A 24,088-nucleotide genomic window follows, 5' to 3' on the forward strand; every position below is an offset into this window, starting at 1 on the left:
CGGCGAATGGCGTTTCCTGTTTCCGGCCAGCCTCCCTCCCTCTGGCAGGCGCGCGGCGTGTGTCTGTCTGTCTGTCTGTGAGTGGGAGGCGGAGAGGAAGCCCCAGAGGAGCAAGGCGGGGCTGGGCATGAGGAGCCTCCGTGGCCTGCGGGGCAGGTATGGAGGCGGCATGGGAGCAGGGCAGAAGGTCACGGCAGCCTCTGAGCATATGCAGAGTGCAGGAGGAGCGAATTGGGGCGGGGAAGACAGAGAGGGAATGAGGGGCTTTGCCGGCTCTTTTAATGGATACCCTTGAACGAACTTCCCGTTTTATTTGTTTCGCCTGCCTGCTTTTAAAAACTGATTTATTATTATTATTATTAGGGTTGTCAGCTACGTTTCAATTCAAGGGCGTTTGAAAACGATCCCAGCGGGATCGGTTATTGCGCGTCCTTAATTGCCGGTTTTAATACCTGCTTTGGGAGTCATTTTTTTTGTATCTGTGTGCAAACAAATTGCGGAGGAATAAACAGCTGTAAATAACGTAAGCGGGTGCCACGTAATGCCCGTTTCGCGTTTATAAGAGAAGTTGGTCGGTTGCACTTTGGAACTCCCTGTCTATGGAGATCAAGGAGGCGCCTTGGCGGGGCTGCCTTTGGAAAAGTTCTTGCTTATGCATGCCTACCCAGATGCTTAGAAAGTTAATGTGAAATTTTAAGTTATTATAATTATTTGTTTAGTTGCTTTATGTTGCCCAGGGAAACTCAATGCGACATACAACCAAACAGACAGATAACAACCTCCCCCCTTCCCAACAGATGCATTAAAACCAAGGGGAGGGGTGAATACATAATTTTAATCTGTTTTAAAATTTTAACGTTTGTATGTTTTAAAGTAGGCTTGTGAATTTTTCTCGGCTTTATCTTTCTGTAAACCACTTTGAGGAGTTTTTTTTTACAGTCAAGCAGTGTGTAAATGTTATGAAATAAATATCCACTGTTAGTGCTGCTACTCAGGGTAGACCCATTGAAGTCAGTGGACACTGGTAACTTAGCTTCATTGATCTCAATGGGTCTGCTTTTGAGTTGGGCCTAAGTTGAATACAACCCATAGGGATATTATTATTTTATTTTTAAATTTGATTCTTTGTGCATGAGTAGACTTGTCTCTTCCCTGGTTTTACTGTTTGGTTGTTGGGGTATTTTTAGGTTGTTTCTCAGAGCATGTGCAGAATTTATAGCATAGGCACACACACAAAAAAGCATGTGAAGTGTAAAAAATAAAATCCTTTTATAAAAGCAACAACTGTTCCTCTTGGAACATTTGGACAGAGCGCTTCTTTTCTGAGCAGAACAGAAGTATAGTTCCCTTTTCCTTTTATAACAAACATATTGCAAAGTGACTTTCCAATTTGGCATGCAAAAAATGTCAGGTGTATTAGAAGTGTCTTGACTTGTGGGCAATGAAAGCAGCTTTGTCGGAAACAAGTGACCCAAAAATCTGAATGGAAATGGCTAGCCAAACAGTGAGCTCTTATTTGGACACAATTCTAAGCCATACCATGGCTTGTTACCCAGCAGGAATGAGGGAGAAGTGAGGTGCCCGCTACTTTATCAGAGTGCAGTAATATGCTGTGCATTCACATTAAACCATAGATCGTTTTAAACTGTGGTTTACTATGCTGTGGCAACTGGGTCACTGAGATTTTCAGCCTGTGTCTTGACTGTAGTGCGTCAGACTGTTTGGGGGGCGGGTGTCAAGAGGAATAATGCATAAGATGGGACTTCTCTAGTTTAGTCTTTTTCTTAATGTTCTGGAGTCTGTAAAAGAAGTAAGTGAAGCCTTTTAATAGACCCTGATGCAGATGACATATTCTTAATAGAGCTTGAGATCTGGGACTGAACTTCCGTGAATAGGGTATTCTCCTCACAAAGCAGAAGGACCACAACAGTGGCGGGGGGGGGGGAGTTAAAGCCTGCTCTGGTGCCATTAATTATTAGCACCTGCCTGATGAAATTTGCCTTTTAAATGCACCTTGAATGCAGAGGGTATCCAATGAGTCACTAAAGAACATGTAGTTTGAACCTTGTCTCTTACGTAGACCAGTTGCACAAGTTTTGAGTCTATTGGAATCTGTTGAGGGTGAAACATTAGAAGTTAATATGGCAAATTCTTCTGAGGAGCAGTGAGCTAGTGACACCTCTGAATATCGCTCAGATTTATATTTCCAATCAAAAAAATGAGCAAAAGTGTGTGTGAATTGTGCATGAATTCTGTGTCATGGTGTGGGTGGGTGGGATGGTACACTGAGTAAAAGTAGACTGAGTAAAAGTTCCAGCTTTCCCACCTTTGTGGTTCTGACTTGCTCCAGGAGCAGGGTTCGAAATTAGCAGGGTGCCAGGCGCATTTTGTCCCTAAAAAAAATCTCCATTCGCGAGCACCTCAAAAAGTCTGGGTGCCATTTTTTGCACCTGGCTGACACTCAAGGATTACTGAAATGTATGTGCTTTGAAACCTCCAAGTATATGTTAAGGAATTTAACAATAAAGAGTAGAGTGTTTTGAAAACTGAAATATGGTATACTAATATTTTTCATTGTGAACACCAAATTAGACATGTATTAACAATTTCTGCTAAAAATCTGATATTAACAATGTCACTTTTGTGAGCAGCATATCAGTTCATGCTTACCAAAATAATAAATAAAAAGTGTTGCCAATGGCGACTAGACATTCTGTTGTGGTGCCCACAACTCAGGTCCCAGAAGTCATTTGGCTCCTAGCTTTTCTATCCCAGTAGTTTCTAACACTTTCCAGGAGAGCATCTTAGCTGCAAAGTGGTGTGAAATATTTGTGATCCTTTTTGCAAACTGTGTATACAGGATTAGAGCTTTAGGCATTACAGAGTTTGTCATGGTGGGATTATTGGCAAAAATTCTTTATGCTTCTAACCATCTAATGTGTGCCCCTCCCCAAAGAAGCTTAGGAGAGGTGTGTCCTCATTAAATGATATATTTTTCAGAGGGGATGATTGGAGTTATATTAATAGGTTTTTGTTTTTTAAAAAGACTTGTCAGAATAAATATATAAAATATTACCTACTACAAAATTATTATTTTTGAGTTTTATTTATTTTTTGTTTTATTTATTTACCTACTACAAAATTAAGGGGCAGAATTTTGTTCACCTGACCATAGACCAGAATGTGGAACTGAATTAGTTACATATTTATTGTAGTTATATCCCACCGTTTTTCTCCAGGGACCTCCAAGTGGTGTACATGGATCTCCCCCTCCCTTCCTCATTTAATCCCCACAACAACCCAATGAGGTAGCTTAGACTGAGAGACAGTGACTGATCCAGGCTGAATAGGGATTTGAACCCTGATCTCCCAGTCCAGCACTCTAACCACTATGCCTCACGGACTGTCTGGAGGGCCAGATCTTTATCACCCCTCCCCGCCCCAAAAATGGGCCAGTTTTGGCAGGTGGTTGGCGTCACCTACTTGCCAGTCAGCTGATCAATGCTGAGAGCAAGCTCCTTTGAAGGTGTGATGCTGTCTGCAGCAGTCAGCTGATGACCACCAACAGCACACTTCCACAGTCCCATCTTCAGGTGTGGTGTGCTACTGCAAAGTGTGGTTTCGGCTGCCAACCCGAGACAGCTTTAATGGCGGTGTGGAGGAGGAAGACAACTTTGCAAGGTTGTCAAAGGTTACCTGTCGTACTGGAAAGAAGGGCACTTGGCTGATGAATTCCAATGGCTTTGGGCCACAAATGGAAGAGTGCTCTTGCGCTTGTCTCCTGTTTGCAGACATCCCATCACCATTGGCCTCTGTGGGAACCTAGGAAGCTGCCTTATACTGAGTTAGATCATTGGGTGTTTCCAGCTCTGACTGGCAGTGGCCCTCCAGAGTTTCACCCCAGAGTCTATTGAAGATGCAGAGGGGTTCAACCAGCGATCTTCTGCTTGCAAACTAGACGCTCTGCCACTTAGCTATAGTCTTTTCAACAGGCATCTGATTGGTTGTTGTGCTAGGTGGACCATTGACCTGATCCAGCAGGGTTCCTGAATTCTTAGCAGGACGTTCGGTATGATCCAGCAGGACCGATCTTATGTTCTTAATAATTAGATGCTATGAAAATATTGCCCAAGGTTAGGGCAGTGGTCCACGTTTAGCACTAACTATCCAGAGTGAAATGTTGTGTCTAATGGGGAATTGCTAGCTCAGCCTCTGAGCTCATAACAGCCGTCTGGAAACAACGGATCATGTTCACCTGTTGGTTTTCCTCCCAGGGTATTCCATCGCCATACCAGTATTACAAGCTGCTGACGCTCAAGGGGAGGAGCGATGGTTTCGAAACGGGCCTTCATCTGCAGCCTGGGCTCCATCTACCTGTCCCTCCTCTTTGTTTTCCTCCTCATGGACGTCTATGCGCGGCCTGCCAACAACTCTGCCTTGAAAGAGAAGGCGGCGGCCGAGAACAACGATGAGAACGAGATCTTGCCCCCGGACCACTTGAATGGGGTCAAGATGGAGATGGACGGGCATCTCAACAAGGAGTTCCACCAGGAGGTCTTCCTTGGGAAGGAGATGGAGGAGTTTGACGAAGATTCAGAACCACGCAGGAACAGGAGGAAGCTCATGGTTATTTTCTCAAAGTGAGTGTTGCTCCAAATTGAATTGAGGCAGATGCACAGAGGAACTTGGGTCCGTCTAGCATAGACGTCATCAGCTCAGTGCATTCCAGATGTTTTGCAGCACTACGAAACGTTGGCTGGTAGGGCTGTTCAGAGTTGTAGCTTCTGCAGCACAGGAGGTTTGAGAAAGCTAGTCTGACTCACTGCCTGCACCAGCTGGCAGCAGCTCTCTGAGGTCTCAGGTGGAGGTCTTACCTGGCTGTACCTGGAGATACCAGGCATTGGACCTGGTGCCCAACAGGGGGCTAAGCCATTTCCCTGATGTGATTCTTTCCGCTGCAGGGATCCTAGAAGCTTCAGGGTGCAATTTAGATTGGGCAAGTGGTGCATGTTAACATCGACCAATGTCACCTTTTAATTTGGAGCTGATATAATTGCTTCAGGTAACTGGAAAAGCGGGCAGTTCAGTCACTACTGTTTACTTGTATACCGCCTTTCCATAGCAAACCATGCCCAGAGGATTTACAAAATTACAAAAACGTAGCAAAGCCTAAGAAATCATGAACAATGAATGAAAACATCTCAGTAAGTATACAGCAAAGTTAAACCATCTCCACGTAATTTATAATAAGGTCCAGCAATAAGGATTCAAAAACTCGATACCAAATAACAGCAAACATTAAGCACCCCCAAAATTAAATCTTCACCCCAGCAAAAACTGCCAACCAATAGCCCATCCTCATAGGCTCCAGGTCTTGCAGAACTCTCAGCCCTACAATAGTCTTTGCCCTCAGCCAGTGTTTCTGAATGAGGGGATCAGCTGTGTGTGTGCAGATGTCATTTTGTCCAGCCCCTACACAGCCACCTTTGCTTGAGAATAATTTATCATGTGTGTCTGACGCTGTTGGGTCAGTAACCACTTCCCAGACATCCTGTCTGCAAATTAAAAGGTTTATTGTTAAGTGCATCGCAGATAAGCAGCCGGCAATAATGAATTCAAAAGCTGATTAGAGCTCTTGCCGGCCGATTAGTGACTGTATGTCATTCCGGAGCCCCCTATCCCTCCTCCCTTCTCATCGCAGAAAGGGAAGGCCACAAGCAGTTTGGCTGCCTTTGCCTTGACCTTGCAAATGATCTTGTGCAAAGGGCAAGCACTTTTTATTCTCCGGTATCCCATTGGGAGCAGAGAGAGGAAATTTGACCAGGCAGATCTCAGGAAGCAAATGATTTTTTTAAAGAGAGAGAGAGAGGAAGAGGTAAATCTCAACAATTGGGGTGAAGAGTGGCAGGGATCTTTCCTGAGTGAACACAGTATATAAAACATAAAATTTCTAACACAATGCATGATTATTATTATTTTTTAAATCAGTATAAATGGTTACTGACGTTTGCTTTCTGATTTCTTTTGATTCATGCACTGGTCAGTAATTTATGTGGGTCTGCTCTGCACAGTAGTAGAATTGAACCCTTTGGTTTTAAAAATATTTGAATATATATATATATATATATATATATATATATATATATATAGAGTCAAAACATTTTAAAAATCCATTCTCAAGGTGTTCAGGAGGAAGCCTTTTCCATCACTACATGGAAATCCCAGGGATTTAATCTGGCACCAGTGACCTTAGATGTTCCCCACATGTGCTCCAGTCTTTGATCTCCAAGGGTGACTAGATCCAAATGCCACACAGGTTTTCTTTGTGGCCAAGTAGAGGCTTGAACTGCAGTTATTCTGGCATCATAACTAATTGCCTTTCTTCCATTCCGCATGGATTAATTGACTGCATTTCTTTCCCACCTTTTTTCACCCAAGGGGTGTACATGGTTTCTCTCCCCGGCTCCCATTTTATCCTCACAGCAGCCTTGTGAGGTAGGTTAGTCTGAGAGACTATGACTGACCCAAGGTCACCCAGCGACTTTCATGGCTAGACAGAGATTCACACACACACACACGGTCTCCCAGGTCCTAGTCCAACATGCCCTTCACCTCTGGAGCCCTAACTTGACTCCTTTCCTATCTCTGGGAGCCAGTGTGGTGTAGTGGTTAAGAGCAGTAGACTTGTAATCTGGTGAACCAGGTTCGCGTCTCCGCTCCTCCACATGCAGCTGCTGGGTGACCTTGGGCTAGTCACACTTCTTTGAAGGAGGGGAGGAAGGGAAAGGAGAATGTTAGCCGCTTTGAGACTCCTTCAGGTAGTGATAAAGTGGGATATCAAATCTTCTTTTTCTTCTTCCCTGCCACAGAGTCGACATCAACAAGGACAAAAAGATCAGTGCAAAGGAGATGCAGCGCTGGATCATGGAGAAGACAGAAGAGCACTTCCAGGAGGCTGTGGAAGAGAACAAAATGCACTTCCGGGCCGTGGACCCCGATGGCGATGGTAGGAGATGGATAGATGGGGCAGCCTCAGTCACAAAAGGAGTTGTCATGGCATGTGTCAGCGCAGCACAGGCAACCTGGTGCCCTCCAGGTTTGTGGGGTTCCAGCTCTCATCAGCCCCAGCTATCATGGCCAATGGGCAAGGGTGATGGGAGCTGCTGTCCAATGCACCTGGAGAGCAACAGGCTGCCAACCCCAAGTTTACCAGCTGCCAGGCAGCTGCATGGTGTGCATGTAGCACAAGAAGCATCCATGCAGCCCACCAGCCATGCAGTTGTCTGTCAGGGGCTTTGTGGGCCAGGTGGGGAATCTTTTCCTGCTGGGGAAACAACCTGTTGATGAGGTGGGAAGGACCAGCGCCAAAAGGGGGTTTGCCACCTCCTTCTCTCTGGCTTAGTGTCCTGCACAGATGAGGCTGGTGAGACGTAGGGACGTCTCTCTCTTACATGTGCCGAGATTTGCCGAGATGCAGTTCGGAAAACCCTTTTTTCTTTCTTGACCTTGCTCCAAACTGCAGTGCAGGCGAGAGCCTGGGGTAGGGGCTGGTGGAGAGTCAAGGCCATTTGCTCCTAATAGACCAGCAAGTGGATTTTGTGGGCCAAAATACCTGGCTGTTGGGTTGCCTTAGGCCTGGTGGGTCACATAGATGCAGGTGCACTCTAGTTTCTGTTAAGGGGAGGGACCAAAGTGTTGGTGTTGACCTTTAAAGCCCTAAACGGCCTCGGCCCAGTATACCTGAAGGAGCGTCTTCACCCCCATCGTTCTGCCCAGATGCTGAGGTCCAGCGCTGAGGGCCTTCTGGCAGTTCCCTCTTTGCGAGAAGCTAAGCTACAGGGAACCAGACAGAGGGCCTACTCGGTGGTGGCACCCGCCCTGTGGAACACCCTCCCATCAGATGTCAAAGAGATAAACAACTACCTGACATTTAGAAGACATCTGAAAGCATCCCTGTTCAGGGAAGTTTTTCATGTGTGACATTTTAATGTATTTTTAATCTTTGTTGGAAGCCACCCAGAGTGGTTGGGGAAACCTAGCCAGATGGACGGGGTACAAATAATAAATTACGATTACTATTACCATAGCTTAGTGGCAGGGGACCTGCTCTGCATGCAGAATGTGGCACCACCAATTCAGATAAAGAGGTGACGGGAGAGGTCCTTCCCCAGTGTCCTGCAAGTAGGACTGAAGAGAAGCCCTTTCCCCTCCTGTAGCTCCCAGCAACTGGTATTCAGAAGCATGACTGCCTTTGACTATGAAAGTAGAACATGGATGTCAGGGAACTGCCATTGGCTTAGATGCGAGAAATAGAAGGGCAGTTGTGTTACAGGGAGCCTCCAAAAATCTTGCGAAGCAGTTCCTCTTCCGGGGAGGAGGAAAGCCCCACCTCTGGTGAGGAAGAGTGCAAGGACCAGTGGATGCTAGTAGGAGCCTTAACACCGCTCCTGAGCAAGCCGGAGAGGAAGGAAGCAAGCCCTTGCCATCGCCCATCCTGCGCAGTAGTCTGAGGCGCAGAGAGTGGCGGAGACGGTTGGGGGTAATGAAACTTTTATGTTGACCACTCCTGGATTCTGCTAGCGATTGAGCCAGGCACGAACTTATGACGCTCTTCACTGTAAATAGTTTGCACCAAAATAAAGCCGGTAAAAGACAGGTTGGAGTCCTGCCTGGTTACTCTCGACCAACCGCAACAGCCATCTGACAACAGCCATCAGGGTTAGTAGCCAATGACAGCCTTATCCACCATGAATTTGTCCTCTTTCAAAGCCTTCCACATTGATGGCCATCAGTACCTCTTCTGGGAGCAAGTTCTGTAGTTTAATGGTGTTCTGTGTGACGTCCTTTTTTTTTGTTTGCCCTGAATCTTCCAACGTTTAGCTTCAGTAGATGTCCCCAAGTTCTCGTGTTTGGAGAGGGGGGAAATCCTATATCCACTTCCTTCATGCCATGCATTAAAAAGAAAAACATTCTTTGTCTGCTTGGATATTCTTCATTTGAACTGGTTCCTTTTTTTCCCCCTAGGTCACGTGTCCTGGGATGAGTACAAAATCAAGTTCTTGGCAAGCAAGGGGATGAACGAGAAGGAGGTGGCTGAAAAAATCAAAAACAACGAGGAACTCAAAATAGACGAGGAAAGTAAGTGGTGCTGGTATCTCTGTCTCTGCCCACCTCCCCCAAAGACCACATGAAAACTGTCGTGTTCTGCCTTCAGTTCCTGGAATGGGTTGAAAGGCTAGCTTGGGCACTGAGTTTCAATCACAGAAAGGTAGCCGTGTTGGTCTGCCATAGTCAAAACAAAAAATTTTTTCCCTTCCAGTAGCACCTTAAAGACCAACTAAGTTAGTTCTTGGCATGAGCTTTCGTGTGCATGCACACTTCTTCAGATACACTGCATGCACACGAAAGCTCATACCAAGAACTAACTTAGTTGGTCTTTAAGGTGCTACTGGAAGGAAAAAATTTTTTTGTTTTGACTGAGTTTCAAAGTAGACAAGATCTCTGCAGATTTTACTGGTTAATAGCTGGGCTGCTCGTTTTAGAGCAGCTGCACCTAAAATAAAATAAAAATCGAGTAAACTGATCCTGCTCTTCCTTCAGAAAGCTCAGAAGAGGGTACATCGTCATCCTGCCCCCCCCAAAAAACTAAACAACTTATGCTTGCAACAATCATGTGACTGTGAGATGATAGTTCAGTGTTCAGTGAAAGTTTCCCCAAAATATAGTCAAGGAAGCTTCCTGCGACTTGTGATGTCTGAATTGGGGAGGGACCACAGCTCAGGGATATAGCGTCAGCTTTGCCTGCAGAAAGTCGCAAGGTTCAATCCTTCGCATCTCCAGGTGGGGTTGGGAATGTCCCCTGCCTGAAATCCCGGAGAGCCACTGCGAGTCAGTATTAATACTGAGCAGTATGGAACAGTAGAATAACAACAACAACAATTTATTATTTATACCCCACCCATTTGGCTGGGTTTCCCCAGCCACTCTGGGCAGCTTCCAACAGAATATTAAAATACAATTGTCTATTAAACATTAAAAGCTGCCCTAAACAGGGCTGCCTTCAGATGTCTTCTAAATGTCAGGTAGCTGTTTATCTCTTTGACATCTGGTGGGAGGGCGTTCCACAGGGCGGGTGCCACTACCGAGAAGGCCCTCTGCCTGGTTCCCTGTAACTTGGCTTCTCACAGCGAGGGAACCGCCAGAAGGCCCTTGGCGCTGGACCTCAGTGTCTGGGCAGAACGATGGGGGTGGAGATGCTCCTTCAGGTATACTGGACCGTCTGCACTATACATTTGAAGCTGTATCATGCCGCTTTAAGCAGCCATGGCTTCCCCCAAAGAATCCTGGGAACTGTAGTTTAAGGGTGCTGAGAGTTGTTAGGAGATCCCCTATTCCCCTTTCAGAGCTTCAATTCCTGGGCAGAAATATTGATCCTTAAGCCATTCTGGAAAATGTGGCTCTGTGATGGTCTTCTAAAAAACTCTCAGCAACCCTAACAGACTACAGTTCCCAGGATTCTTTGGGGGAAGCTAACAACAGGGGAAGGAAAGGAGCTCCGCACTTAACCGTTCTCAGCGGTGTTCATCCACCCCATGGGCTTCTGAGAGTTCAGCAAGCATTCCCCCCCCCCCCCACTTTGCAACTGTAAGAGCTAAGATCATGCATCTTTTTAGAAAAGATTCTCTGGAAGCTGAATTATCGGCCCAGTATCTCATTTGCCTGCAGAGGAGGCAAGGGGTTGAGAATGGGCTAACGCCACTCACTCACTCACTCACTCACTCCACTGGCAGGAAGGAGACTCTTTCAGAGGGGCTACCCAAGGGGGCTGCACAAGAACTCTCTGTCAAGCTCAAAGGGAGAAAAGGAACCGGGGGGGGGGTTGCCTTTGGATGAGGAAGCGGGAAGCTAGATCACTCGAGCAGGATGGCCTGGGTTCTCCCCGCAGATGCCTGCATTTTCTTCTGCAAGAGCAGGGACTCTGAGCACCCAAACAGCGGGGTTTGGGGATTTCATTCTGTGCTACTACAGGATTACAGTGCACACAGAGCAGTTGTATCTTTGTGGCAGAGGACACACTTTTCATACAAAGGTTGCCCGGTTCAGTCCCCAGGTAGGGCTGGGAGACACCTTCCCTCTCTGAAACCCCAGAGAGCCCCTATCAGATAGTGTACTCTGAGCTAAAGGAACCAGCGCTGTAGTCTGGCTTGGGTTCAAACCAGGGTCATGTTCAATCCAGAAGTGTGTGATAAAGCATTTTCTGGTAATCATTCTGTGTCCTTTTGACACAGTCTGATAGACACGGTCTGTGTCTATCATGTCCCGGCCTTCTTTCGTTCCCTTTTCCCAAACCAAAACGTCCCAGATGTTTTAACCCTGCTGCTTTTTCTTTTAATTTGATTGTTTTAATTGCCTACTTTTTTTAAAGCACCTCTACTCTTTCCATGATACCCTTTCTAAGACGGAACAGTCAGAACTGTACTCTATAAAGCCACAGAACTCTGAATGCGCCCTGCCCTTAGCAGCTGTTTCAGGATTTCTAACACTTTTACAGTGGTACCTCGGGTTACATATGCTTCAGGTTACATACGCTTCAGGCTACAGACTCCGCTAACCCAGAAATAGTACCTCGGGTTAAGAACTTTGCTTCAGGATGAGAACAGAAATCGTGCTCCAGCAGCGCGGCAGCAGCAGGAGGCCCCATTAGCTTAACCTGTAGTGGTGCTTCAGGTTAAGAACAGTTTCAGGTTAAGAACGGACCTCTGGAACGAATTAAGTACTTAACCCGAGGTACCACTGTAATATGGAATGGCATCCCTATGTCCACTGCCAATTCTACCAGGGCTCTGAAACTTATTCATTCATTATTTTATTTATTGGATTTATTCTACTGCGCTTTCTCATAAGATCTCAGGGCGGTTCACTGAATGCATTGACCACGTGAACTGCTAAACGAGAGACATGTCCTTTCACAAAGTTCACTTCCAGCGGCATTATTGACCAAAGCAGTATTTCTTTGGAGTAACGTATTGCTAGAACAGGAACAGGCATGGTCGAATTTGAAAACACGCACACGCGTACGCGTACGCAAGTATATTGTGCCATCCAATCTCAAGCGAGGCTGCCGGCGTTTGTTGCATGCAAGCCTTTAATCTCATCCCTATGCATTACGCACACGCTGCCTTAATCAACTGTGTCTTGAGCAGTGCGCCATATGGAGCAGGGAAGCCCATCTGCTGCCACTCCAGCATGAAAGGAAGCCGGCTGCCTCATCTCCAGACTCTTCCCTCTTCCATATTGCTCCCCTTAGGGGTTTGCCGTTGCTCATTTTGCCAGAGCCGCTCGGATGCAAGAAGCTTGCTGGAGGCGTAAGACACTCCTTAAAAGACGGAGCTTAAAAGTCAGTCTTGCCCAGAGTTGATCCGCACCACAGATTTGCAGCACATGAGCTCCCCCAAAGAATCCTGGGAACTATAGGTAAATTCACAGTGGGGCTGTGAATTGCAGCTCCCTTGGGTGGGAAGCTACAGTTCCCCAGGTTTCTTAGGGTGGAGTCATGTGCTTTAAATGGTGTGGATCTGTCCTTCAATGCATAGGCCCCCTTCAAACATGGACCAGGAAGTGTCGTTTCCAGGCCTCCTCACCCAGCCCAAAGGCATCTTTGGGGAGATCTGGAGCTCTTTGGCATGCTGCGTAGCTTTCCTCTGTTATCTCATCCCCACTTCTGGAGAGGAGAAAGGAGAAGAACACCTTTATTTATAAGTTATAATGCATATGAACCGTCTTTAATCAAACCCAGGCCTGCAAAGAAGTTAGCCATCGTAGTAAAGTAGTTATCTCCCACTTGGACTACTGCAATGCACTCTATGTAGGGCTACCTTTGAAGGTGACCCGGAAACTGCAATTAATCCAGAATGTGGCAGCTAGACTGGTGACTGGGAGTAGCCGCCGGGACCACATAACACCGGTCCTGAGAGATCTGCATTGGCTCCCAGTACGTTTCTGAGCACAATTCAAAGTGTTGGTGCTGACCTTTAAAGCCCTAAACGGCCTCGGTCCAGTATACCTGAAGGAGCGTCTCCACCTCCATCATTCAGCCCGGACACTGAGATCCAGCGCCGAGGGCCTTCTGGCGGTTCCCTCACTGCAAGAAGTGAGGTTACAGGGAACCAGACAGAGGGCCTTCTCGGTAGTGGCACCCACCCTGTGGAACACCCTCCCTTCAGATGTGAAGGAAATAAGAAGTTATCCTATCTTTAAAAGACATCTGAAGGCAGCCCTGTTCAGGGAAGTTTTTAATATTGAATGCTGTATTGTTTTTAACACTCGATTGGAAGCCGCCCAGAGTGGCTGGGGAAACTCAGCCAGATGGGCGGGGTATAAATAATAAATTATTATTATTATTATTATTATTATTATTACTTATTAATTAAAACAATCCACTGCACTAATAAAAAAGGAAATAAAAGGCCCCGTCTGCACCATTCACAGCCATGGCTTCCCCCAAGGAATTATGGGAAGTATGGTTAATTAAGGGTGCTGAGAGTTACGAAATCCCTGTCCCCTTCACAAGCCTACAGTTCCCAGTGTTTCCTGCTAAAAGTGGTTGGCGGTTAAATCATTCTGGGTATTGCAGCTCTGGGAGGAGAACAGGGGTCTCTTAACAACTCTCTGCTGTGGTGGTCAGGTGCTGTTGCGGACCTCTCTCTGGGGCTTCTGGTTGGACACTTTGACAGAAATATATTGGACAATACGGGCCATTGGCCTGACCCAGCGGGCACTTACTTTGTTTTTAGGTCAGGGATGAATCCTGGCACCTTTTGCATGCAAAGAGGTGCCCTGCCACTAAGGTAATGGCTACTTCCAGTATTATAGGGCATATATCAGGGTTGGGGAAATTCCAGTCTGCAGCCTACATTGGGTCAGTCTTGATCTTGTTGATGTTTTTTTTAACCATGCTATTTCGCAAGAAGAAAAACTTTGCAATACGTGTTCAAAACATGCAAATCAAATTTAGAGAGAATGTGATTTTTAAAACGGAAAGAAAGAAATCTGTTTGTCTGTCCCCGATCTGTAGCACAGGAAGTCCTTGACAACTTGAAAGACCGCTGGTATCAAGCCGACAATCCGCCCACTGACCTTTTGCTGAATGAGGAAGAATTCCTGTCCTTCCTTCACCCAGAGCACAGCAGGGGAATGTTGAAGTTTATGGTGAAGGAAATCGTCCGGGACCTGGGTACGTTTCCAAGCCGTCACGGGCAGAATCTCATGAAAGCTTGACCTCATCCCAGCTACTAATGTTGCTGGAGTGCCTCCTGGAGAGATGTCCGATGGGGACGAGATCCCGGAGGATGCCAAATGGTTACCCCTGTTGGCTGCTGGTAGTGGGCAGAGGGAGACTTGGGACACAGAGAGAGGAGTGTGGGTTGTGTCCTGTGAAAGGTAGCATTGGGTACAGTGTTGCGGAAGAGCCATAGCTCACTGGAAGAGCATCTCCCTTCCATGCAGGAGGTCTGGGTTCAGTCTGCGACATCTCCAACTAGGGATGGGAATTAAAAGCCCGGAGAGCCATGCTGCCAGTCTGTGTAAACAATCATCAGCTAAGTGGGCCAATAAAGGTAAAGGGACCCCTGACCATTAGGTCCAGTCGTGGCCGACTCTGGGGTTGCAGTGCTCATCTCGCTTTATTGGCCGAGGGAGCCAGCGTACAGCTTCCGGGTCATGTGGCCAGCATGACTAAGCCACTTCTGGCGAACCAGAGCAGCGCACGGAAACGCCGTTTACCTTCCCGCCAGAGCGGTACCTATTTATCTACTTGCACTATGACGTGCTTTTGAACTGCTAGGTTGGCAGGAGCAGGGACCGAGCAACGGGAGCTCACCCCGTCGCGGGGATTCGAATCACCGACCTGCTGATCGGCAAGCCCTAGGCTCTGTGGTTTAACCCACAGCGCCACCCGCGTCCCAGGTGGGCCAATAGTCTTTCTTAATTCCAAGGCAGTTGGCTATGTTCCCAGTAAGGGAATAATAATAATAATAATAATAATAATAATAATAATAATAATAATAAATTTTATTTATACCCCGCCCTCCCCAGCCAAGACCGGGCTCAGGGCGGCTAACAACCAATAATAAAAACAAGTTGATTAAAATACAATTTAAAAAACAAGATTAAAATACAACATTAAAACATTAGGATGCAGCCTCTTCATAGGAGGAGAAAGGAAAAAGAAAGGGGGAGGGAATCAAACTGATTCTAAGCCAAAGGCCAGGTGGAACAACTCTGTCTTACAGGCCCTGCGGAAAGAAATCAGATCCCGCAGGGTCCTGGTCTTATGAGACAGAGCATTCCACCAGGCCTGAGCCAGAGTTGAAAAGGCCCTGGCTCTGGTTGAGGCTAATCTGACTTCCTTAGGGCCCGGGACCTCTAGGGTGTTGCTATTTATGGACCTTAAGGTCCTCTGTGGGGCATACCAGGAGAGGCGGTCCCGTAGGTACGAGGATCCTAGGCCGTGAAGGCCTTTAAAGGTCAAAAGCAGCACCTTAAATCTGACCCTGAACTCCACCGGGAGCCAGTGCAGCTTGAAAAGCACTGGGTGAATATGCTCCCATGGCAGAGACCCCGTGAGGAGCCTCGCTGCAGCGTTCTGCACCTGCTGGAGTTTCTGGGACAGCTTCAAGGGCAGCCCCCGCAAGAGAAGGGAGTTGGTCCCTCATCCCCATACCATCCCAACCAGCCAGAGGACCTCTGTCTTCAAAGGATTTAGTTTCAGTCGGCTCCCATGAAACCATCCAGAGCCCATAGTTCAGGGGCAGAACATCTTCTTTTCATGTAGTCAATCCCCTGCAGCTCAGTTGGTTAGAGCATGGTGCTGATAATGCCAAGATTGCAGGTTCAATCTCCGTATGGGATGGCTGCATATTCCTGCATTGCAGAGGGGTGAACTAGATGATCCTCTAGGTCCCTTCCAACTCTACAATTCTGTGATCACCAGGAATGTCTCCTATCTGAAATCCTGGAGGGCAGCTGCCAGTCGCTGCAAGCCAGAGCTGAGGAACCTTTGGCTCTCCAGATGTTCCTGAACTCCCATTGGCCCCAGCCATTGGCCAGGGTTGATGGAAGTTGTTCAGCAGCATGTGGAGGGCCACAGGTTCCCCATCCATGCCGTAGGCAGTACAGTGGTGCCTCCGGTTAAGTACTTAATTCGTTCCAGAGGTCCGTTCTTAACCTGAAGCACCACTTTAGCTAATGGGGCCTTCTGCTGCCGCCGGAGCACGATTTCTGTTCTCATCCTGAAGCAAAGTTCTTAACCTGAGGTACTATTTCTGCGTTAGCGGAGTCTGTAACCTGAAGCGTATGCAACCCAAGGTACCACTTTACTGAGACCAGTGGTTTCACTTGGTGTAAGGCAGATTCCTACATTCCAGTTTCCAGCTTTTGGAGACAGCTTCCATACCTGTTGAAGTCGAAAGGGCACCTTTTGGGGATATTTTCATGGGGTGAGGGAGCAGACAAGTTTTTTAAATTGGTCAGAGGCAAGGGGGGTTACAGTCTCCATGGCAGAGCCATGGTGTGGCCTCTTTTGGTCTTCTTTGTTCCCACAATGCATCTGGGGCTGTGCCATGGCTTTCGGAATGAGGGATTGCGGGAGAATACGATGGCCAGGCTGGCTGCCTTTCTGCTTCAGTGCCTGCCCCGAAGGGCAAGGTAGTGCGTTCCCATTGCAAAATCCAAGCGGGCAGGCAAGTGTATCTCGGTTCAGCGCCAGCCGCATCATAATCTGCGCCTGAAGACAGGAGCCAAGCAGGGCACGGGCAGCTGCAGGGGGAACATGGCTCTGTCTGCTGCCTGCCCCTTGGCAACTGCCGCCTGAGGCTGTGGCCTCTCGGGTAGGGCCAGGCCCATTGAAGCAGCTGGGGATATAAAAGAGGTGGTGTTGGGGAGAGCAGTTTAAAAACGCTTCTCCCTCTTCTGGCCAGCTGCCACACCTCTGAAACTCTTAAAAATTTCACCTCCTTTCCAGAGATAATAGAAATTTCACCTCCTACATTTCTCATGTAAAATGGTTAGAATTCCAAGTAGGGATTAATTAATTGTTGTTGCAGCACCCTCCTTGGCCAGAAGGTGGCACCCTAGTCCACCTCTTGGCTCCAGATCCCACTGGCTCACTTGCATTACCTTGTCCTTGTCTTCTATGGAAAAAGTTGCTACCCGCCCCTCTCAAGATTACTAGGGGGGGGGATAAATTATACTTGGAGGGGACCCTCTGAAATTAATGAACCTAAGTTAGTCATGTCTGTTAAGATAACCCTACTCTGAGTAGGACTAGAATTGGATAAAACTTAATAATAATAATAATAATAATAATAATAATAATAATGGCAGCATAGCAAATATAACAAAGAAATTCTCAGCTTGCATTAATAAAAAAAGTAATCCAGCCAGCCTGATATGAATGCTTATATTAATATAAGCAGTTTTGTGGGTTGTATCAAACTAAGCTCTACACAAAGTAGACCCCCTGGAATTAGTGGACCTAAGTTAGTTGTGTTCATTAACTTCAGTGAGTCTGTTCGTAGTAGAATTTACACTGGGTACAACCCTATATGTCCAAACAGAGGTGGATGATTATAGGATATGCATTCGAACCTAATTGTTGCATTTTTATCTTTTCCTTTTATCCATGGAGCTTTGGCCAGCATTCATAATTCTCCTTCTGTACATTGCTATGAAATTGCAACAAACTTTAAATTTAAGCCAAGGGTTGCTGGCCTCCAGATGTTGTTGAACTGCAGCTCCCATCATCCTTATCTAAATTAGCCTGTTTTTGGGGATGATGGGAAATGCAGTCCAGAAACCACTGAAGGGCCACAGGGTCCCCCCGCCCCCAGCGCTGGTTTTAAGGTAAGAGGGAACAATTTAACCCGGATTCACTCTGAGGAGAGCGGGTTTGAACTCTGGTCTCCCCAGCCCAAGTTCCAGCTCGCTATCCATTGGCAGAAAGTATATTGGGCCTCTGGGCCAGTATACCTAGTATCGCCCAGTACTGGGCCAGTATTGCCCAGCTGATAGGCAGAAGCGGTGATGCTTCCTTTGTAAATATTCTTAAAGGTTCCTGTCCCAACCCAGTTAACAACCTGCTGGAAGCAATGAGCTACCTACACATCATACAGTGGTACCTCGCAAGACAAATGCCTCACAAGACGAAAAACGCGCAAGACGAAAGAGTTTTCCGTTTTTTGAGTCGTTCCGCAAGACGAATTTCCCTATGGGCTTGCTTCGCAAGACGAAACGTCTTGCGAGTTCTTGCGAGTTTGTTTCCTTTTTCTTAAAGCTGCTAAGCTGTTAATAGCCGCTAAGCCGCTAATAGCCGTGCTTCGCAAGACGAAAAAACCGCTTGCGAGTTTGTTTCCTTTTTCTTAAAGCCGCTAAGCCGTTAATAGCCGCTAAGCCGCTAATAGCCGTGCTTCGCAAGACGAAAAAACCGCAAGACGAAGAGACTCGCAGAACGGATTAATTTCGTCTTGCGAGGCACCACTGTACATTTAAAGCTCCCCGCTAAAAGAATAAAATTAAGCTTCTTGGGAACTGTAGCCACAGAGCTAAAATCACCACCACACTAAACAAAGCACAGTTCCTAGGATTCTTTGAGGGAAGCCATGCACTTTGAACATGTGGGTAGTTACCTAGTCCAGAATGGTGGGACGTTGGTTGCAACTCGCATGCTGAATTCTGCGTGTCCCGTTATTTTTACTGTCAAACGCTGTAATCTTTGCAGATCAGGACGGCGATAAGAAGCTGACCCTTTCCGAGTTCATCTCCTTGCCCGTCGGCACCGTGGAGAACCAGCAGGCTCAGGACATCGATGACGACTGGGTGAAAGACAGGAAGAAAGAGTTTGAGGAAGTCATTGATGCCGACCACGACGGCATCGTCACTATGGAAGAGCTGGAGGTTAGTGTGTGCTGGGAATCGGCTGTAGCTGCATACGCTCAAATTGCGAACTTTTTCACGTATCTTGGTTGAAATCCCATGTGAGAGGCACACGCACTGTTACATTTCCCCCGCTTCCCCCGTTGCCCTGATCCTTTTTTTTAAAAAAAAAGAAATACAGATTTTTACTTTAAAAATAATTAAAAAGATATTGTGCAGTATATATTTCCAGGAACACTAAACAAAATATTCTATATATACACAACGTTATGCACTTCTGAATTTTTATACCGTGAACTGCCTTGTGATCCTTAGAAGAAGGGTAGTACAGTGGTACCTCGCGTTAAGTACTTAATTCGTTCCAGAGGTCCGTTCTTAACCTGAAACTGTTCTTAACCTGAAGCACCACTTTAGCTAACTGTATAGATAAATATATTTCATTAAATTTCCACAAATTTCAATACATAATAATATTTTTTTCGTCCTCCCATTCCATTTCGCGTAGTGTTTTTTTTAAATTCTATCTCATTGCTGTACCCTGTGACTTCCCCCTTTTATATCATAACCATAATACAACCATCTCTCATTATTTCTGTTGCTCGTAGTTCAAATCCTGCTCACGAATTCATCACGTTACGATATTTCCCTAAATAGTCCAAAAAAAGGGGCCTACAATCTTCCATTTAAAAAGAGGCTACCGTTCTTCCATAAATGAAGGGCGGTATATAAATTATAATACAGGAAACTGAACTGTATTGTTATCTCAAATTAGCATCCAACATTTATTTATTTTTTAAAGGCGAAGTCAAGTTAATTAGAATTATAAAGCTGCCTCTAACAGTTACCAGGTTAACAGTGTCAAGTGATGTTCTGACCTTTAATCAAGCTTATTGATTTCTGAAAAAGCTGCTTCCCACCCCCCTTGAAAGAAGCAGGCGCACCCCCCTGCTGGTCGTGCACCCTGCTCCACAAAGAATTCAGATGCCAAAGGGAGATAAAGAGCTCTACCTATAACTTCCTACTGTCTCGCATTTGAGCTGTATCGCAGCAGGTGATCAGCGCCGGCGTGGGCCCCCTTCGCTTCCTGAGACGTTGCTTAGGAACGAGATTTGCTTGGTGCTCTTTCTGACGTCACTTTAACCCTTTCTCAGTTCCACATTGGAAAAAGTGAAATTAGCGCACTGTGTGTTACGGAGGCCGTTAGACCTTTTTCGGCTATGTTCTGAAACAAAGTTTTGGGTATCTGAACCCTGGGCGAATCTGCACATTTGTGTCCTTCCATAACAAAGCTCTTTGTGTTTCGGAGAAGGGAGACTCACAGCAGGAAGTTTGGGGACTTTTCTGATAAATTCTGATAAATACTTTCTGATAATGTGACCGTGAATCTGATAAAATGTTTTCCTGCAGACGAGGCCACTGAGGCTGTGGCTTAGGGTTTCTTGTATATCTCGCCATACATTTCATTTTTGGGGTTTAGTATTCTGAAGAAAAGAAAATCTTCCGTACGCACAGATTTTTTACTTATAATCAAGTTTCTCTCCTCTTCTCAAGCTCCACACCAAAGACAGCCAAGTTCTGCAAGTATACCGCATCAGAAGCAGAATTAACTCAGTCCAGATTTTCAGATTAGTGGTACCTCAGGTTAAGTACTGAATTTGTTCCGGAGGTCCGTTCTTAACATGAAACTGTTCTTAACCTGAAGCACCACTTTAGCTAATGGGGCCTCCTGCTGCTGCCGCAACGCTGCCGCACGATTTCTGTTCTCATCCTGAAGCAAAGTTCTTAACCTGAGGTACTATTTCTGGGTTAGCGGAGTCTGTAACCTGAAGCGTATGTAACCTGAAGCGTATGTAACCTGAGGTACCACTGTATCAGGTTGTGTCCAGCGTTGGTCCTACTCAGAGTAAAACCATGAGTTCTAGAAACACACCTCAGATTGAGATGTGGTTACTACTGGCCTGTCCTGGTACAGCAAATGCAAGGCTTGATTTTCTTAAATCATGTGGGGAAACTGCCTTATACAAAGTCAAAGCACTAGACCAGCCAGAACAAACCTCTGTTTTGGCAGCAGCAGCAGCAGCTCTTTCAGAGAGGCCTTTCCCATCGCTCAACAGCTGATCCTTCTTACCGGACATGCCAGGGTATTTCAACCTGGGTCATTCTGTGTGCTAGTCAGGTCCTCTGCCAGTTACGATAACTTCCGCTGATCCCCTTTGTCCAGAAAACTCAAGGTGCAAGCTTCCTCCCATCCTGCCCCGGACCAGTTTTTGCTGATGCAGCTGCAAAGTGGCCCTCCCCCTCTGGCTTGGTTTTGACGCAGCCATTTTACCAGTCCATCGTCGGAGGCAGTGGCGCTTTTGAACACCAGTTTCTGGAAACTACAGAGGGGGAGAGTGGTTTTGTACTTGGGTCCTGCTTTTGAGGGCTTCCCACAGGGTGGCTGTTGTGAGAACAGGATCCTGGACTAGACGGGCTGTTGGCCGGATCCAGCAGCCTGCTCTTATGCCCTTTGCTTTCTCTCTCCCTTCCCCAGGAATACATGGACCCCATGAACGAATACAACGCCTTGAACGAAGCGAAGCAGATGATTGCTGTGGCCGACGAGAACCAGAACCACCACTTGGAGCAAGAGGAGATCTTGAAATACAGCGAGTATTTCACCGGCAGCAAGCTCATGGACTACGCACGAAATGTCCACGAGGAATTCTGAGGAATTGACCCGAGAGGGGCTCTCTCTCACACACTCTCTCTTTCGCTCTCTGTCTCGATGCACCTTCTTGCTTTCCCAAAAAAAACACAAGGTTACCTTTTGCTGCTATATCTGTGTTCTGTGTGTATACAGTGCGGTGTTCTAGACTTACTTTTTTATTTTTGAACGAAAGCCGTCCACAAATGAAAAAGAGCTACAGCTCGCTTGCCTTCAAGAGGAAAGTGCTCTCTGATTTCTACAGGGAAGGGTCCGCACCAGTTCTTGCCTGTGCTGTCGATCGGCAACTTCTTTTTATTCCCCTCCTTCAGGACACTCGGTTGTACCCTGCAAATGCCCAGTTGTTCTTGCTCTATGGTTTGGACTTTGAGAAGGCACTTTTAGTATTTGAGGACCATTATCTTTGCCTGGGGGGAAGGGGTAGGGGGACGAGGAACTCACGGGCTGCATTTGTTTGGTTTTGCATTGGTTTGAAGTTTCTGTTTTGGCAATTGCAGCAGTTTCCCACACCAAGTACATCCTTTCAAACCAGCATTGGGTTCCCTTTGCAAGCAGCCGGATGGTGGGCCAGTACTGGGTTAGAATGCAGCCTTTCCCCCAGCAAAATTAGCAGAGTCAGCTTTGCAGTGGACCGTGTCCTTCCGCTTGCCCAGGCAGGAGCCCACATGACAAGCAGGTCCAGCACTGTCTCTTCTCCTTCCTTTACTCTCCGTTTTCCTCCTGGCTCAACACACGCCAAAACTCAAGCGATCCTAAACCACAGTGCAGCAGGCTTCAAGGAACGACAATATCTTGCATAGATTTAGTGCCTTGAGGCAGGACACTCCAGTGGCTGCTTCTGCTGGAGTTAATATCACACAAGTCTCACGATCAAGTCCCACTCGCATGCCAGCTGAGGCGTTCTTTCCTAGGCAGCAAATGTCTCAATAGAGGCATCTCTTCAGGGACCTAGGCACACAGGCGTAACTACAGACACCAGTCTTTAGGGCTGAGCTGCTCATGTGCCAGCATCTCGCACTGCGCGGCCTGTGGAAGAGGCAATACTCAGCGTTCATTGGCTGGAGTTTGGCGGCAGCTCCCCTTGCTATCGAGCACTCCCCCCCACCCCCCAGCAGATAGACCTCAAGAATGTTCTCTTGCTCACGGACAAAAGCACCATGAAAGTGCATTTTAACCATCTGGGCTGATCACAGCCCAAGTCACTGTGCAGAGGACACCCTCCAATGGGCAGAAGTCCCATCTCAAGTTGTATAGCATGACAGATCCAGGGGGAGGACAACCCGGTAGCAAGTTCCCTAAGCAGGCAGGCACCAGGTAATGCCAGGGGCATGGGCTGCTTTTCTAGAATGGGGTCTAGGGATGTGTTTGAACAGCATCTGCTTCTCGGTTACATAGAAAGAGGTGGGTGCACTTGTCTCTTAATAAAAATGATTTGTTTGAGAAAAGAAAATGTGCAAGTGCAGGTTGTCAAGAAGAGATCTGTGAGCGCTCTTTTATATTTCAGCAGTGCCTGGGAGTTAATGCACTGCAAGCGACAAACGTGCCCCTCATGTTTGTTCAAAGATGGAATAAGGGTGGGTCGGCCTCTCTGGCATTATCCCAAAATGGGCAGCGGGATATGGTTAAGCTCTAAACCACAGCATTCACTAGGTACATCCTGCCTTGCCGTAGGACCTAAAAGGGGTATCCCATAATTGTAGAGTTGGAAGGGACCCTCTAGTCCAACCCCCTGCAATGCCCATACAAGGATCGAACCTGCAGCCTTAGTGTTATCAGCGCCGTGCTCTAACCAACTGAGCAATCCAGGGTAGCTTCAGAGGCATCAGTTTGTTCCGTGCTCCTGCGAATGCCCTGTTTACCCGCGCTTGAAGAGTGCACTTGTTTCTATAGGCTATGCAAACCCAAGTTGCCTGGCCCGTGGTCTCAAATGGGTGCTTGCCACAGAGCGTTTGCTTTATGCCGAGTATAGGTGCATGCTTGGGAGCCGTTCAGAATGCAGTGGTGCAGGAAAAGTGGGTGGAATGCAGGCTGAGGAAGAGGTCTCATGAAGATGCTCTTGCTAGCAAAGTGGAGCAGCCCAGTGAATCCAGAACTGCGAGAAGTGAGAGTTGTAACCAAGAGACTTCCTGGTGTGTGTTGGATCTGACACAAGGGTAATCTTAAGGAGAGGGCTGGAGGAAAGGCATCAAATCATAAAAAGTCACAGGTAGTGAATTGGAGGGAGATTACAGGTGAGTCTCTGGCCGGTCAAAACCTAGTTGGATGATGGAGTTGTTCCTCAGGAATACATAAATTCAAATAACCCAGTTACTGGTGGAAGACTATTTCTACAGGAAGACTGAACGATTCCCTTCTTCAAGTTCAGAAGTTGCTTCCCTGATGAGGGTTACATTCATGATTATTTCAATTTTCATTTAAATGGGTTTATTCTGCTCCTGTCCTTTATACAGA

At 46.9% G+C, this 24,088-nt stretch overlaps 1 protein-coding gene across 1 annotated transcript; it reads left to right on the forward strand.

Annotated features, from left to right (window-relative positions):
- Positions 1–21,852, forward strand: SDF4 (stromal cell derived factor 4). Its single transcript, XM_053400782.1, has 7 exons — positions 1–156; positions 4,275–4,640; positions 6,870–7,006; positions 9,025–9,138; positions 14,075–14,233; positions 18,776–18,951; positions 21,464–21,852. Exons 2-7 carry the CDS (start codon positions 4,330–4,332, stop codon positions 21,638–21,640), a joined length of 1,074 nt encoding a protein of 357 aa, XP_053256757.1. The 5' UTR covers positions 1–156; positions 4,275–4,329; the 3' UTR covers positions 21,641–21,852.
- Positions 21,853–24,088: the final 2,236 nt, after the last annotated feature.

This window comes from Podarcis raffonei, chromosome 8 (genome assembly GCF_027172205.1).
Source record: "Podarcis raffonei isolate rPodRaf1 chromosome 8, rPodRaf1.pri, whole genome shotgun sequence".
Taxonomy (NCBI): domain Eukaryota; kingdom Metazoa; phylum Chordata; class Lepidosauria; order Squamata; family Lacertidae; genus Podarcis; species Podarcis raffonei.